This window comes from Cyprinodon tularosa, unplaced genomic scaffold (genome assembly GCF_016077235.1).
Source record: "Cyprinodon tularosa strain WSP-4 unplaced genomic scaffold, ASM1607723v1 ctg187, whole genome shotgun sequence".
In the NCBI taxonomy this organism is placed as follows: domain Eukaryota; kingdom Metazoa; phylum Chordata; class Actinopteri; order Cyprinodontiformes; family Cyprinodontidae; genus Cyprinodon; species Cyprinodon tularosa.
In genome coordinates, this window is record NW_024038657.1 from 485,749 (window position 1) to 503,070 (window position 17,322).

General features: G+C 39.8%; 1 protein-coding gene across 1 annotated transcript; it reads left to right on the forward strand.

Moving 5' to 3' along the window:
• The first annotated feature begins 1,392 nt into the window (after nucleotides 1-1,392).
• On the forward strand, nucleotides 1,393-13,300 carry nt5dc2 (5'-nucleotidase domain containing 2). Its single transcript, XM_038282683.1, has 14 exons — nucleotides 1,393-1,849; nucleotides 4,378-4,562; nucleotides 4,715-4,789; nucleotides 5,224-5,279; nucleotides 5,421-5,514; nucleotides 6,218-6,346; nucleotides 7,274-7,334; nucleotides 7,426-7,528; nucleotides 7,637-7,738; nucleotides 8,041-8,122; nucleotides 8,224-8,310; nucleotides 9,992-10,132; nucleotides 11,584-11,648; nucleotides 12,203-13,300. The coding sequence occupies exons 1-14, from the start codon at nucleotides 1,477-1,479 to the stop codon at nucleotides 12,462-12,464; spliced, it is 1,815 nt and encodes a 604-aa protein (XP_038138611.1). The 5' UTR covers nucleotides 1,393-1,476; the 3' UTR covers nucleotides 12,465-13,300.
• Nucleotides 13,301-17,322: the final 4,022 nt, after the last annotated feature.

The window sequence follows — 17,322 nt, forward strand, 5'->3', positions numbered from 1 at the left end:
CTTAATCTAAACTCTTTTGTTGCCTGGTTTTGTTGCAGAACTACTCTGCATTTGTTTGGCATGTAGGCCAGAAAGTCTGAATCTGGTATCTTCTGGTCAGTTCACCTTCGTTCCTTTGTCTGCAGCCCACATATCCCCAACACTCCTGACATGGCTGGAGGCAGACTGTAAACTGGAGTGTTTGTCCTCTTCTTTTCACACTGGATTATTTTTCTTTCCCCTTTTGTGCAAAATTTGTTATTATGACTCTCACTTAAGCTGTAGGTCTCTGCAGCTTATCTGGAATTACTGTGTCCACTGTGGCTGCTTCCTTTTTTTAAGCTGTACTTCCCCAATGAGTGTCTTTATTCAGCTAATGATCACCTGCTGGCCAAATGGGAGGTTCAAACATTTAAAAAAGAATGTAAACATGTCAAAGAGATTAAAATGATATATTTATAAAAGAAAACAAACAACAAAGAAACAAAATCTAATATGACATCTAACTTAAGGCTTACTTTGTAAGTGTATACAAAATGAAATTTCGATGCATACAGCTTACAGCTGTGATCGAGAACGTAAACAGTTTAGGAGAAAAGGAAATCAGTTTAAAAGTAATGATGCAAAAGGCATTGATATGGAAAGATTCAATGCAGTGCAAAATGCAGTACAACACTGAGTTGCGTTCTATTTAAAGAGATTATAAAAAATCAGACATTGTTAGAGCAAATATGATGTAGTAAGTGTGATACAGAGTCCAGTTTAGTGTTTCAACAGTTCAATATTCAGACGGCAGCAGGGAAAAAGCTGTAGCAGAACCTGCTGGACCAGCAGCTGATGCAACAAAGCCTCTCCCCATAGGGCAGCAGGGGAAACACAACCATGAGACCTCCACATTTACCAAATGTTGATAAAGGACTATTCTATCGTGCACAATATCAATACAAAAAGTTCAGATTTATAAATACATCATTAATAGAGTCTAAAAATCGCATTCATATCTGGTTCATGTCAAATTTTTTTGTGTCTGTTTTTTTTTTTGTATAGAAATTGTTACACAGCTTGTTTAATATTAAAAAATATTATCTTTCTTCATCTCCTAATGCATTTAAGCTGTTGGTGTTTGTTGCAGTGAACAAAGGGTGTAGTGAACCTTCAGGGCCAGGCTGGGGCCCAACATTAGACTGAGGGTGAATATAAAGAAGAGCGCTAAAAGGCCTATCGAGACATTTCCTGAATATATTAAGGAACTATTAACAGGACTCTGTTTCCACATTTAAGTAAGTCAGAGATAAGAGTGGTAAACAGCAGCAAACGGTGTGTCAGTGCAGGCGATAGGAACAGCGATAGGGGGCCCTCCTCTTCCACGGGGAGGGGGTGAGTGGGCGTGGCCACAGAGAGCGAGGAGGTTTGTTTTCAAACTAGTTGGATCCTACAGTAGCAGAGGCAGCAGAAGCAGAAGTAGCTAGACGTGTTTACATATCTCCGTGCAAAAAAATGTCTATTAAGACCGTAGGCACCGTGCTGACACGGACACTGTGGGCCAGAGGTAACAGAACCCCACCTCTCGCCAAATCCCCACGCGTGAACAGGCTCTCTACATCGAGCAGAGTGCTCGGGAAGCATGTGGAGAAAAGCAAGGGGCAAAGCTGCAGCTCGGACTCGGACAGGCCGAGCGGCGCAGAGGCGCAGTCCTCCAGCGAGGCTCCGCTCAAAGGCGGCAGCGGAGACAAGAAGAGGCTGAAGGAGGCCGTGGGAGCTCCGGGAGTTAGCGGCGTGAGGAGGCGCTCCTTCACCTCCAACGCTGCGCCCATGGACCAGACGTCGTTTCTGTGGAGCCGCTACAATGACCTGAAGCGGCTGGTTCACGGTAAGCAAGAGACCCCCTTTGTCCACCCCCCCACCACCCACCCCGAAGGAAAGCAGGGCCCCCCTCAATCCACGTCATCAAGCAATAGAAAGATGTTTTTCTGCTGCCAGTGAGGACATTTTGTTCATGCTGGGCTTTTCTACTATCATCTTTTTGCATATTTCTTATTATTAATCGGGTTTGCACGCGTTTTGGGTGAAAGTTTGCTCTGCAGCAGGTTGTTTACAACGACTCAGCATTTCTGCTCCACCAGGCACCACAGCTCCACTAAAATGATCCCTTTATGTTTCATCCACATGATGATACAACATTAATACATTTATTCTGGTCCTGCATCCAAAGCATGGGCTGCAGCCTTCTATCTAAAAGCAGCTGCCAGGCTGATGCAATGGTTAAAATTGAATAAAAACTATAATAAAGGCTGGGTTGCTATGCATTTATCCATATATTTAAGATTAAAAGTGTTTGTTATACAGAAAGAAGCATGCCTGCACACAATGATACTCTTTGTTTGCTGTGCTGGGAGACACTGCCATGACTGCATGCATTGGATAATCTTGTAATCCCTAAATTTACCTCAATGATGCGGTACATGCTTTAAAGCTTTTTTTCTTCTCTTTTGTATGTTTTAAATATTTAAATAATAAAATTAGATATTAAGGTTAACATTGTTATTGCAGGAGAAGTTTAACCCTTTCCATAAATGTATGGCTGTAGATGATTGGAGTTGGAAAAGTTACAAGTCTGAGGCTGATCAAATGATTAATTGAGTGAATTTAGAGGCACAGGGAGTGTTGAGCAAGCTCTGCTATTTTTTTCTCCCCATGTGTTTGCTTAGCATTGCCAGCCAGCTGGCTGAAATCTGGCTCCTCCTTAGTCGGACACCTTTTGGAGATATTTTGGGTGACAAAAGTCATAAGTGTTTTTAAACCCTCGCCCTGAAGTCACACGTCCCTGCATGCTTGAAATGCTTACCTCTCCCAACACACCTGATGGTGATTGATGGCTGACTAACATGCTTTTTTTAATGAACTGCAACCATTTAACTCAACTGACTTTAAAGAAGACGAAGAAAAACCAGCAACAGAGGTCTTGAGTTTAACTAGGGACAGCTGCACACAGGACCAATGTCTTATTTGACATCATTTTTTTATTTTTTATTTTTATTTATTTATACAGTTTAGATATTGCACATCAAAACAGACAAAAAGGAAAACAGCTCTTTAACCTAAATTTTATATAGTCTGGCATTTATATAAAATAGATAAAAACAGATAAATCGGCAAGAAACTATTGTGCACAGGTTTTTTTTTGTTGTTGTTGATTTTGCTTTTAATACAGCTACATGTATAATTGTACCATGATGCAGCTAAGCTCCAGAATATGAGTCATTTAAAACCTTTAAAGTATACTTGCATTAAAGAGTTGTTTATGGTAGGGGTGCAGGGAGAAGTCCCATGCCACAACACTTTCAAATAAACAGAACAGCTCAATGGCTGGTTCAGAAATAAACCTTGCCTAGTTTTCCTTCATTCTGTTCAGTAACCAGATGATTAGTCTCTGTCTCTGGAAATGGTTGGAACTAATCTCAGTATGACCTGGATTATCCACTTCTGCCTAACAGAAGGAGCATGGTGGCTTTCTTTAATTTTTTTTAGTGAAAGTAAAGTCGGGCCCTCTGAAAGTTTGCACTATTGTTTATAGTGCAATATGAAAGTACAGTAGAAGTACACCACAGGGTACATTTTGTTTTTCCTGTTTCAGTACTGCACGTGTTCTCCAAAAGTTGGCACATGCAAAAAAGTTTTTTTTTTTTTTCAGTAACTAACTTCTGTTACTCGGTATGAAGGCCACACATTCATTTCCTTCAGGATCGTGGTTTGCAGATGTTTATCTTTTGAAAAGTATGTGCTTTTGCCTGTCCAGGGAGGCACTTTAAGCTGCAGGGCAGCCAGCCAGAGGGTAGCCGAATGCTCGCCTGTTGCCCAGCTTATTGAACTGTCCCAGGGTGGAAGGTCATAGCCCGATTTCTCATACAGACCATGCAGGATGACACAGCGCCAGAGTGGGTGTTGCAGTCTGACTGTGAATGTAAACAGTCGTCCCCGTGTCGCAGCTTTTTCACGTGTTAGCCAGGAAGCAGATAAAGCAGAAGTTAAGTGTATTACGATACACGCTGTACTTCCACTCAGGGGTGGCTTTCAACCGCAGATTTCAGTGCACAGAATGTACTTTTTGGGTTGAATTGGTTTGGTCAACAGCGAGTTGACATTTGAGAACTGCAAGTTACGCAATCTCCGTCAAGCTTGCCAGCCTTTCATTAGAGGAAAAAAAAAAGCTAGAGGAGAGTTAACTTCTTTCCTCTCTGCAGAATCAGCAGCCTCTGTAAAACTCTAATCCTGCCATTCCCCACACAATCACAGTGTTTTTCCTCTCTCCTTTTTACTTGAGTCATAGTTGTCTGGCCTGAAATGACCCGTCATGATTTGAACTGAGTCACAGAGTCCCATCTGTCTCTATCTGCTCAGACCTGATCCCTCCAGCTTCGTGTAAGAGCCTTAACTCCTCTGTGATCTACGCCAACAACGAGGTCAACTTGGAGGAAGTGGACATCTACGGCTTTGACTACGACTACACTTTGGCTCAGTATTCCAACGCGCTCAACGCCCTGATCTACGACACAGCAAAAGGATTCCTGGTTGAACACTTTAAGGTGTGTTGAGATTAGACTGCAGCTTGGTTGGTAGAGCCAGTTTACCCTGACCCTTCAGAGCAACTACACCCACCATGAAGGAAAAGACAAAATTAAAACCGATTATGAAGCTCATGTAGTTAACTTTTGCACTTTGTCTCCCTGCATTGCAGTACCCTGAGGGAATCGCCAAATATGAGTACATTCCCAACTTTGCCGTCCGAGGTCTGCACTATGACATCCAGAAGGTGATTTTTTTTTTTTTTTTTGTCTTTTCTAATGCAGTAAAATCTAAGAACACCACTGTTTACTTAGAATAGTTTGACTTGCAGCAAAATCAGATAATCGTTTCCCAGACAATTACATTATTACACAAGTCACATAAAAGTGACAATTATGTGGTTGCCATGTCATGGCCTATACAGTTATGGAGAGCAGCCTGATTTACGAGCTGTTTGCTCCGGATCCAGACTAGTTTACTTTCAGTCTAGTTTAAGAGCTAGCGAGTATTTACAAAGGTCATTTGGGGTTTTTATTTGCTGTAAATCATAATCCTCTCTGTGTGTGATCTGTTCATGTCATAAATAGCTGGAATATATGCTACATGTTCTTATATATTAAAAAGCACCTGTTCATATTATTTCTTGCTGTGGTCAAATAAAACTGTTCTCCCCCCCCGTAGGGACTTCTGATGAAAATTGATGCCTTCCATTACATTGAGCCAGGAACAGTGTATCGGTAGGAGCTGCTGATCTTTCCTTTATCTAAATCAGACACATTGACTATTCCTGTTTATCTTCATCCCTGCTGCTCAAGGCAAAATATTGTTTGTTTTGTCAGATAATATTATCTTCTAAACATAAATTTTGCTGCCCTCAGGGGTCTGAGTCCAGTGTCGGATGAGGAGGTCCTTTATCTCTTCGGGGGGACTTTCCATGTCCCGCTGTCGCAGGACAGCGGCTTCTACGGAAAGGTTAGAAGTTTTAACTTGCTTTTTTATTTTATCTTAATATGTTGGATTGTTTTTGTCACCATTAGTTTAGTTTTGAAACAGTCGTTGAGCAATAGCTGGCATTTTCTTCTGTGCTTCTTCCAAGTGTAATCAGTTTAGTCTGGGCCTGCATTCAGTGCTGCAAACTATACAAATTACAGTAATACTCTCAGTGCTAAACAAGTTGAGAATGTAATCTGGGAATATCCTGAGATATTCAGAGGTCAGCGGCATTGCATAAGACCAAATTGTGATTTTTGTGGATCTTGTTTATCCCAATGGCTTAACAAATCGGCCGAAATGCAACGTTCCTGTGTCAGAAAAGCTGAGCCAAAGTTATCTTTGTAAAGACTTAAAGCCTTTTATGCCTCTGATTCCCTCTGAGTTTGGCGCAGAAAGAGAGCTTAGTTAAACAGGGGAGTTGGAGCACAAGGTGAGCCAACATGAGTCCAATTTGGATCAATTAGGAGTGAAATGTTGGGTCAAGTTGACATCAGTTTTTGGTTGGACATTTTAATTGCTTTCATGAAACTCTTTCTCCTAATCCAGCCTGTAAATAAACCTCACAAGGACAGTCTCAGCGGGGCCATATTCTCATTGACTCTGTTTATAATAAGGCATCTTAGTAACTTAAGTTGTCATGGTAATCAAATTGAAAAAAAATATATTTTCTTCCTGTTTGCAGGGGCCAAAGGTGAAGCAGTTCATGGATATCTTCTCCATCCCAGAGATGACCCTCCTGGCCGTTGCTAATGACTTCTTCATCACCAACGACATCGAGTACGACCCGGTTCACCTCTTCAAGGATGTTTCTGTGAGTTTCTCTACATTTCCTCCGTCTTTGGCTCACAGTTAGCACGAGCGCAGAGCAGAGCAGGGCGTGTATGTGACTGTTTTCACATACAGTCCTGTAATCCTTCAGCTGTAGGCTCAGGAATCTGCTGAGCTGTGGCAGCATTCACCAGTGAAGCCAAGAACAATGAGTGCTTTTCCTCTTCAGCTACAAACATGTCGGTTTACTGGGAACACCCAGGGAAAATATGAACATGTTCACTGAAAGAAACCTGATAGTAATGGTCCTTAAATTATGTTCATAAAGCTACTTCTTATAACATCCAGGCCGGTTTTTGGCCTCAAACCTATGTGGAATGGACCTGATAGTTGAGTGGAAGGAAGACATTTTTCCCCCCAACAAATAATCTGAAAAGTTCAGCTTTTATTTAGATATAGCCTACACCTGACATTAAATTAATTCTGTTGAAACGGTTTCCTCCACAACTCGCCTTTGTTAAAACAGAGAAACGGCCCAGGAGGTTTGACTCTGAAGCCAAGACAACACATCAAACTTAAGCGCCACAGTTCTAGTCTTTATTAGGAAGTGTTCAGTAGAAAGATGGAGTTTCTGTTTGGAGTTTTGCTATAATCCACTCTTGTCAGACGGCAGCAATGTAAGCTTTTTTTAAAATCACTATAGGAAGTGACATAATAATGCCGCACATAATCTTGAGCACAGCATGCCCACTGAAACAGGGTGGTGGTAGTATCATGCTGTGGTTATTGTTGCTTGGATGAAGAAAAGAGTAAAAGCAGTTGGAGCGCAATTATGGAGAAAATAACATTTTTTCCTCAGTATTAATGTGTCAGTTTAAATCCCACTGAATCATGATGACATTCGCAGACATATGAGGAAAACATTAACGAATTTGTCTTTACACCTTCATAATTTGTTTTTACACCTTAGGAAGCCATAGGAATGGTTCACCTCAAAGGCTACATGTACAAGTGGATCATGCAAGACCTTGGTAAGAACAGCATCCTCTCCTGTCTGCATTTTCCTTTTTTTTTTTTTTTCAAACCTCCATGTTGTTGCATTAATTCGCTCAAACCTTGCAGACAAGTTTATCCTGAGAAAAGAAGAGACGGACGCCGTCCTTCATCGGTTGGTCAGGCAGGGGAAGAAGCTTTTCCTCATCACTAACAGTCCCTTCAGCTTTGTGTAAGTCCTGGGAGGCCTCCTGCTGCTGCAGTTCATTCTGACTCACAGTAAAGGAAATGCAAAAAAAAAAGAGCTGTGTTGCAAGTTATTGTTCTGTTCTCTGCGCAGGGATAAAGGAATGACGCACATGGTGGGGAAAAACTGGAGAGACTTCTTTGACGTTGTTATCGTCCAGGCAGACAAACCTCACTTCTTCACCGACTGTATCAAGTTAGTGACTTTACTTTTCATTAGGCCTTCGGGGAAAAAAAGGCTGTAATCTGTAGACTTGTTCACATTCTGCCACATTACTGCATCAGACATTAATGTGTTTAAGTTGGAGTTTTGTGTCCTTGCATTCAGTGTCCTTAAATACATAGAGAAATCCCAGGTTTTTCCTGTATTTAGCTCCCATCACCTCTCATCTTAAAATCAAAATTCCTGCAGCATGATGCTTCCTCCCCTACCATGTTTCACTATTGATGTGTTTAAGTTCTGGCTTTAGAAAGTGATCATACCGTACCCGCTTACAGACCTTTCAGGCGCTTGGATAATAACGGAGACCTGCGGTGGGAGAAGATCAGCAGTTTGGAAAAAGGGCAGATCTACAAACAGGTCAGAAATATCTCCTGCTGCATCTGGTTTCGCTCTCCAGGTATGTTACTACATGTTCCAACAGTATGTTAAAGTGAGCTCTCTGTGTTTTTCTTTAAAAGGGCAACTTGTTTGACTTCCTGAGGCTCACCGGCTGGCGAGGATCAAAGGTTCTCTACTTTGGAGATCATCTTTATAGCGACCTGGCTGTAAGTTTTGAAGTTTGGTCATTTTCTTGCTAAAAGGTTCACAGTATGACTAAACATTACTGCTAACATGACTCAGCTCCTGTGTTTAATTTATCCAATGGCGTCAGTGTGTGTGACTGAAGGAAAGTGGAACATTTCACAGGAACATTTATTCCAGTCTATCGTAAAATGAACATTCAAGTAAAGCACTTTGATTTGAACACTTGCAGTTAGCCAAAAATGTTATCTTTGGTTTTTTCTTTATTTTATGCGCAGTTTTTAAAAAACAGACTTTTCTTTCTTTACATTTAGAGGTTGTGCTCCATTATTGAAGAAAGACACTTCAAATATTTTAGTGTGCTACATTCCTGTAAGCTAAACATGGTAGAGAATGAAACAATGTTAGAATTCAATTGACACAATCAGCCAATATGAACAAATTAGATCTCAGTTTACTTCCACATTGGACCGGGTTACTGCAATGTCAGCTTTTCCTTCATCTACTGAGACACTTCTGAATGTTTAAGACACAGCAAACCAGAAGGACTGGCATGCGACTATAGATGGTCAGATGCTGTGCAGGTGATGGAACAGACAGGCGATGGTGAAGTTTATTTCCTGTGTGCCTTGGTTATCAATGCCCCTTTAAAAAAGTGACTGCTGTTCAAACTTTTACTTCTTTTGTTTAAAAAAACAGAAATGAAAACAAGCTTATTCTTGATGTAAGTTTTATAGACACGAATGCCATTGCCTATTTTTTTCTTGATGAGGAATTGATCTTTTGAAGATCTACAGTCAGACATTTTGGCTGTTTCTCAATTCACAGTTAGGGTTAGGGTTAACCCTAACTCGGGTCATCGAGAGAGTGTCTAACGCCTAACCAGACTTAAAGAGAAAGCGAGTCAGTACTCTCGTTCTCGTCAAGTCCGGTCTGGGCAAGAACACAGGACAGTCTGGACTTGGTGAGAAAGCGAGCACGCAGCATAGATATGGGTCAATTGGAACAGAAGCGTACTCGTGACGTCACCACACGCTCAGCTCGTCTAGAGCTGCATTTCACCTCCTGTTATTAATAGTCTTTGTGTAATAATAAATTCAGACTTTTTTTCATTTAATGGGGGAATAATAACGAACACAGTCAGATAAACACAAATCAAATTAACATTTTGCCAAAAAAAACAAAATAAATCGCCATCAGAGCCAGCGGTCCTTCACACACAGCTATGCCGAGAGAAGGCTGCTGCAGATGGGCTAAGGTTAGCCTGGGCTGCCTTAAGCTTGGGAGCTCCGCTGGTTGCCGTAGTCCTCTTAACTTCTGAATTTTTTTTTTAAATTACTCAATAAATCAGTAAATGGGCCATATAGTGGCAACAACATCCGGGGATTTGGTGCGTTCTTGGCAATTGGAACAGTGCTCGGGCTGAGGCTGATGACGTATCACGAGCACACTAGAATGCTCAAGAACGCATATTGAGAAACGGCCTTTGTTTATTGTTCAGATTGCAAATTAACTTGAAGCAATTGCACTGATAAAATGAATACATCCCTTTTACACTGTACATGACCTATTCTAAGTACTTTTATTTAAATTTATTGTTAATGAACCTCCTCTACAGTCCCCCCAAAAAATTCCCAAATATTTTAGTCTTCATAAAAGAAGAAAATTGAAAGTTAATCTAACTTGTTTGGGTTTTTGCTGTAGGATCTGATGTTACGACACGGCTGGCGTACTGCTGCCATTGTCCCGGAACTGGATCACGAAACCAAAATAGTGAGCGCTCAGCGTTACGCTGTGACCCTCACCTGGCTGCAGGCCCTAACCGGCCTGATGGAGCGCCTTCAGGTAAGCGGTTAATGTCCTGTTTGCTACTAATGTCCTGACAGTTCTCTAACTCAGAAATGTCATGTTTACAAAGACAATTCTGTTGACAAAACACAAAATCGCCAGCAGTTACTAAGCTGCTTTTCAACCCCATTTCTCATGTCCAGACCTGCAGGACGCCAGGATTTCAAAATCAAAGTTTGGATCAGGCAGCTTAGGATAAAAATTATCGAACAATCTTAACTGTAGCTTTTGGTCTTGATTAAAGGCAAAAACAAACAAAGTATATGTTGGTGAGTGACAGGTGAGAATGTGCCAAAGGCGCAGATAACGCTGCGCCAAACTGTCTCTGCTGTTAAACCTATAGTCTGCAGTAGAACAGGGTGTGGCTAGTGAACAGGTCTGCCTGCAGCCCAAACTTGTCCATAACAGGGAGAGGGCTGATAGTTGTCAAACCAAGTACCCTGAAAGACTTCCTCACCTACTTTCTGCAGTGTCTGAGCGATGTTTTGGTGCCACAGAAAAGGTGTTAACATATCTTTGCATTTGTGTGAAAAACAAACATCTTTAAAATTAAATGTCAGGTTTGACCAATGATTATCCTCTGTCTAAACTTTGTTTGGCTGCAGCCAAGTTCAGATCATAAACCAGTGTGCCAGTTTGACTTTTTAATACTCAACACTGGTAACCAGCTCATAACTAGTCTGCTCTTAAAGTGCTGTTGTGAAAAAGAATGAGATAAGATGATCTTTATCATATTTCTTTCAGTGTAAATTGTTTTATGGGTGTTTTTCTGGGTTATTAGAGAATAAATCTGGATGTAAAAAGTGTCAAAGCTTTCTTTTCTCATCTCCTGTTTAATCATAAGCGGGCTCATATTGTAACACACCTTTAAAAGTTACATTTTTCTTTTGTTTTTTTTTTGTTGTTTTTTTTTGATATTGTTGACACCTTTAGTTGAATCTGGAAACTGTAGTCCAGCCAACCTTTTTGACAGGTTTGGTTGTGCCGCCAAAGTTGCAAATTTCCATTGAAAGATTTTTCCTGAAGTTTGGCTTCAGAAGATCTCACTCAGAGTACAAGTCTTAACATATGTGGCAGCTGTAAAGGAGAAGCAGCAATGCTGGGTAAAATTAGACAGACCTTAAGTCATGAAGCACTTATTAGCAAGGCTTCACATGAAAGTGAACCCTGTGACTTTTCCAAATTGAGGGAATGCCTCTAGGGACAAAACCTTGCTTTACTCCTCTCTATTAGTGAGAGGACCAGATCATGTGAAACCTTTGGAGGCCCATATGAAGAACATGCAACAACTGTATGCACTTCTATCTTTAACTGAAAATGAGATAACTGCTCATGCATGACAGAAATAATCAATATCCTGTCTACTTGTTAACATGTTTTTGTCAACACCTTTTTTTGTTATTCTTGTACTTAAATTCATTGAATGCTTTTCTTTTTCACTATTTCAGACACACCGTGACCCAGAGTCTAAAAAAGTTTTTCAGGAATGGCAGAAAGAAAGAGAGGAGCTGCGGTGAGTCTGTTTACTGGCCTCCTAATGTTTAGCTCCACCCAGTCAACTCATTGCCCTCTGACAATCTATGCGGTCCTTCCTGTTGCTAACAGCAGCCCCTATGTTTGTCCTTCCTATAGCTCTTTGTGACGCCCTGTAGGTCTGCAGTTACTCTGGTTTACAAAATCTTAAAACTGCTTTAAACCTTTTTACATATTATCATAAGCCAATCTTATTGGTTGGTTTGCAGTTTTAACATAAATTGTTTAATGTTCTACTGATAGATTCACACTTTGAGATGTCAAAAGCTTAGAATATGTTTGAGATGTATAGGTGACTGTGTCCATGGTCCTCATAATACTACTTACTGATGTTCTTAAAAAGAAAACGCCAATGGTTGAGCCTAATTGGGTGACTTTGAAAGGCCTTTGTGGTTTTGTTTGGTGATAGCATAATAAATAGGCCTCTTCTGAATGCTAAACCCATTCCTCTTGTTTTTTTTTCTAATTTAAACTGTAGACATTGGTTCTTATATGACTTTGCATTAACTTTCCTACTAAATGTGCATGCCTTAGGGTGATGACGAAGAACCTGTTCAACCCTCAGTTCGGCAGCATCTTCAGAACATGCCACAATCCCACCTACTTCTCCAGACGCCTGAGCCGCTTCTCAGACATCTACATGGCCTCCCTGAGCTGCCTCCTGAACTACGACCCCTCATACACCTTTTACCCTCGACGCACACCCCTTCAGCACGAGGCTCCCCTGTGGATGGATCAGCTGTGCACGGGCTGCATGAAGACGCCCCATCTGGATGATATGGCCAGCATTCGATGAGAGCTGTGCTCTCCTCACTGACTCTTTGGACATATTTAGGTCAAAGTGGTGAACACTTGAGATATTTGTAACATTTAGTTCCTTTTAACAGGGTCTGTTTTTGTGTAAGAAGGTGCTGGACGATTTTTTTTCCCCCACTGGACACGACTCACTCATCAGTTTGGAGAAGACCTCCTTGCTGAGTCCACTTGAGGGAGCCGTAGAGCTACAGTGGCTGTGTTGAAGAGTTGTGATACAAGATTGACAGGGTGGATGATGATTTCTAGTGGAGAATGGGGAAGTTGTTTAATACTAAGCTGCATCGCACAATTAAAACAAATAAAGGAGTAAAATCTTTTATAATTCTGTGTTCATCTTATTAATCCTCTTGTGCTATACTCTGTTCATGTAATCACGCCAAATACCTCACTGTGTTGAATATAATCAATGAAGCATGGCGTGAAAACTAACTTTTAATGAGTTAATATTTTGATTTGCATATGGATTGTGTTTTCATTCATCTGATTGGCTGGGTGGTTGCTAGGCTGCACAGCCTCCATTCATAACTGATGTGGTCTCTGTCTGAAATTCATTTGATTCCAGTCGCCTGCCTGAAGAAAACAGCGAAGGTACAGTACTGCTGTTCTGTTACACTTTTAGGGTTGGGTGAATAAAAACATTTCTGAGCGATGGAGGTGACTCGTTTATCTGAAGAAGAAGCTGCTGCTAAATCTAACCAAAAGAACAATGCTGGTCTGGGTTCAAGTTTTTGTCTCGCTGTCCCGTCCAGGATCTCAGTGTGTACCTTCTGTTACTCTTTGTTTTAATGGGAATTATTAATAAACACGTAAAGCTTATGGAGTGGTTTATGTTTCTTTGCAGTTTATCATGGTTGTTTTGCATGTACGATGCAAGGATGGATGGACCCAGTTGTCCCCGTAAATAATGCAGTTAGGATGAATTTGAATGCTGATACTAAGTGGTCATGAACTCCCTTGCAAATTATTCATTAAGGAGAATTTTGTGGCAGGATTATGTAAAAGAACAAACATCTCCATTTGTCGATCTACAAATGTAAAGAGTATGACAAATCTGCTAAACTACTAAGATATAAGGGTTGTACCATATATTTAGAATTATTTGGTATAGCAATATTCTTTAAACAGCTGCTTGGAGTGCAAAAAGCCTTAGTTGACATATGTACCTTTCATTTTGGCTGTATTAGTTTCAAGCTGGTGATGCTTAAAGAAGCACAATTTGTGTGTTGAACAGTATTAAGATCTTTGACTAAAGCCTTTAGGAAAACAAATATAAGCCTTTGATCCTAAAGAAATCAGATGAAACATAGAGACCCTGTCATGTTATTTTGTCACGTGTCATTACATTCACCAATATTGTTGCATTTTAAGTGCTTTTTTGCAAGCCTATATGTGGTCTCCAACAAAACAAAGGTTTAAAATCTTTTATTTAGCAGCATGTGGCTCTTATGTACCCCATCTAGTGGTTTTTACTAAAGTATTTAGGGGTATTTTTTAATAACTCGAGTAAGGATAGGTCTGGATGTATATTTTTACAAAATAAATTAATATTAATTTTTGTATTATATATATTTATTAATATTAATATGTCAGTGGGAGAATGATGCAAATGCTGCAGCTAATTCTTTTTAAGGAAATTTACATGAGGTTGCAACCTTTATGTCTTGGAAAACTGTTCTGTAGGTCTTTTTTTTATTTCAAGAAATGCCAAAGGGCTTGTTTATTTTGCATAACCAATGACTTAAAAGGCCCTTTATATTGTAATGTTTATCGAACTTAACCATTCTAGAAACGGAATGCATTATTCAGAGAAGCAGCCAACAGTCACATGGTAACTCTGAAGGAGTTCCAAAGATCCACACCCCAAGCAGAATAATCTATTGCTGAGGTAAGTGTTGAGCTGCACATGCAAACGTTGTGGAAGAGTGGCAAGTCCAGTTTGCATTTCTAGTCAATAAGACATCAAACAGGAGAAAGTAACACTTTTAGCGATTTGTGAAAAGTGCTTTGTGGTGGGAAACTATCACTATGAGGACATTCCTTTTCATGAAACATGGCAGAGGTAGCATGATGCTGGGTGCTTTTCTTTTGCAGGGACAGAGAAGCTGGTCAGAGATAATGGGTATATGGACAGAGCTGATGCAGAGCAATAACGGAACAAAACAATACAACCATAGATACTGTAGCATTGTTTAGAGCCCCACAATTTTTGTGATAAAATGAGCCGATCAAACTCGAGAAATTATTAATTCCAATTCGATTTGGCCTAACTTAAGGAAAGTTGTCAAGATGCGCTCCATGATTGATCTATTTTGGAATGATTTGGGAAACCAACATTGTAGTTGTTGTGCAAAGTATAGACCAAGATACATGCAGCTATAATTAGACTTAAAAGAGGGTCAACACTTCCCTAAATGGTAATTAGAAAATTTTAACAAGTTATGTTTCTGCTTCTTTCTACTTAATAAATGTTAATGACTTTGTGTTGGTCTATTGCATAAATTCAAACAAGATATATTGAAGTTATTGGTTATAATGTGTAAAAATGAAGGGCGTGTGAAATCTTTTCAAGACTCAACAAGCAGTGTAGTATTTGTTTTAAAGCCTCTTAATAAATTGAAAATTGCAAATAAGCTCTTTGCAAGTGCAGTGAAACAAAATCTCTGCATGCTACTACCAGCACTATGCTTTACTGTCGGTACAATGCTCCTAATTGTGGGGCTTTTGGCCACAAACTTTTATACAAGAGACATTTGATGCATCCATGTGGACAGCAGCAAAGCTCACACCTTAGTAATGGACAAATTGCTTTTACAATTCAATGATGTCCTTTGTATCATTTGGATATCTGAACCTAAAAAAAGAGTTCAAAGGCTTCATAAAAATTGCTAAACCATTCTGCCTTTGTTTCAAATATACGAGCAAATTGCAGATTAGCATTGAGTTTAGTGTTATACAAAATAGAATTAAAGCATTTTTCTAACAGAGAAGGCTCAGAACATCAATGAATGACTTGACCGCTATTTCAAAGTGTGAAAACAGCATCAGGAAGCTCACATTGTATTTGCCCGTTATACTTGATAGGCTGATGATTATTTAATCTTGTTTTAATAATTAACACATAATGAAGTCAAGGAGGTTTCTATCTGAATGAGCAAACATGATTTAAGGTGGATTGGTCACTTACTGGTGTTTGCATTTCATGCTTCAATGACTCGAATGCATTTGGGCTTTTATGTCCCAATGTCAGCTGGCCACTTCGACATAATGTATTTGAAATGAGCCAACAAATCGCAAAGTTTTGCTTTGCTGAGCAACAAATGAGGAATTCATGTATTTCACAAATAGGGTTGATAAGAAACACTTAACATCCTGCAAATTATATGCGATGGGTGGAGAAATCTCTTCAGATTTGTTTGATATCTGTTTAGATTGTAGCTTCTGAGAAAATCTGGATACACCTCTAAGCTTTGCTCATTGCAGTCTTTGTCAGTCTTCTGTTACACCACAGAGCAGCTCTCGGTCCACACTTTTAAATAATCAATGTCTCGTTTTCTTTATATATTTTTGTATGACCACTTCACCATGTCTCTGTTATTCCCATGTGGAAACCCAAGTGTCTTCTCCAGTGCCTCAGTGTCTGTCCATGAACAGCTGCACGTCTAGTGTGCGAGCTCAGACAGCCACTCCCAATGCACCGCAGCCTTTTCTATTATTAAATGCAACAGGACCTTTGCTTTCACAGCAAGAAATCTCAATGTTTGAGACATTCCCAGCTATGCAGGATACTGCATCCCTTTACATGCAAAACTGAAATAACAGCAAGAGAATCTCCCCTATGTGGAGAACTCTTACCATGCCAATATTTGAAAGCACAAAACCACAACATGTTTTTTTGATTCATGTGGTTTGCTTTACTGCCAACAACCACTGTGTAAACAGAAGGGTAGGGCTCTGTTCATTGTGGAAATCTTTAGGTGCAGCTTTAGCAAACAGATATTTAGAATGTGAACTTTAGAGACAAACCTATTAAGGTTGCAACCCAGTGGGAAAAAGTCAGTTCTCTGACTTAATTAGCTGTAGTTATTTTGGAGAATAAAAAAAGAATGACCACAGAGTTGATTTGGCATTTTGAAGTTTCTCTTCTGAGTACGTTTTACTATTAATACCCTGTTCTCACAGATTACTTTAGTCCTGAGACTGTTGAGATGTCATGCTACACAAAATGTATTCAGTATCTTTCCACCTTTTTTTACTAGCTCTCATAGTAAATATATGCTTATGTAGAAACGAAGCAATGCTGCTCAAGATAACTTGTTTTTCCTAAGGGAAACACCACCCCAGTCTTCCAATCCAGGGCCACTTGGGTCAAATGTATGCAGTGTTGCTTAATGGAAGGGACTGAGCTGATTTTGTGTATAAAAGTGTAAAAATGTAAAAAAAACAACTATTTTTCATAATTTGCATGGTGGCATAATAAAAACTAATTTTACATTAGATTATTATCCTCCTTTTCCTTGAGATTTCTTTTTTGGGTCTTTGTTTATGGGTCATGTGTTATCAGGCTTTAACTTTTTAATTTTTTTTTTCAAGTGTTCTGCAAATTGTAAATCAAGCTTAAGCTAATCTCATGTGAGCCCATTACTTCAAAAAGCATCAACTATGATCCCAGACAAAGCAACAAAGTTGTCATTCAGAATTTGAATTAATCAGGGTATTGTAGCAGCCCATTCCAAATGCAGACCATAACCTGCCTGAAAAGCTTTAAAGCTTTGAATGAGCTGTGAATTAATAAGTGCTTTTCAACCTTGATTAATTAAACCAAAGCTTTATTATGAACC

Bases quoted from the DNA above. Each gene is read 5' to 3' on its own strand.
- nt5dc2 (XM_038282683.1), top strand. From the start codon at position 1,477: ATGTCTATTAAGACCGTAGGCACCGTGCTGACACGGACACTGTGGGCC. The intron at 4,563-4,714 runs GTGTGTTGAGAT...CCTGCATTGCAG, and splicing joins TCCTGGTTGAACACTTTAAG to TACCCTGAGGGAATCGCCAA. The intron at 7,335-7,425 runs GTAAGAACAGCA...CAAACCTTGCAG, and splicing joins GTGGATCATGCAAGACCTTG to ACAAGTTTATCCTGAGAAAA.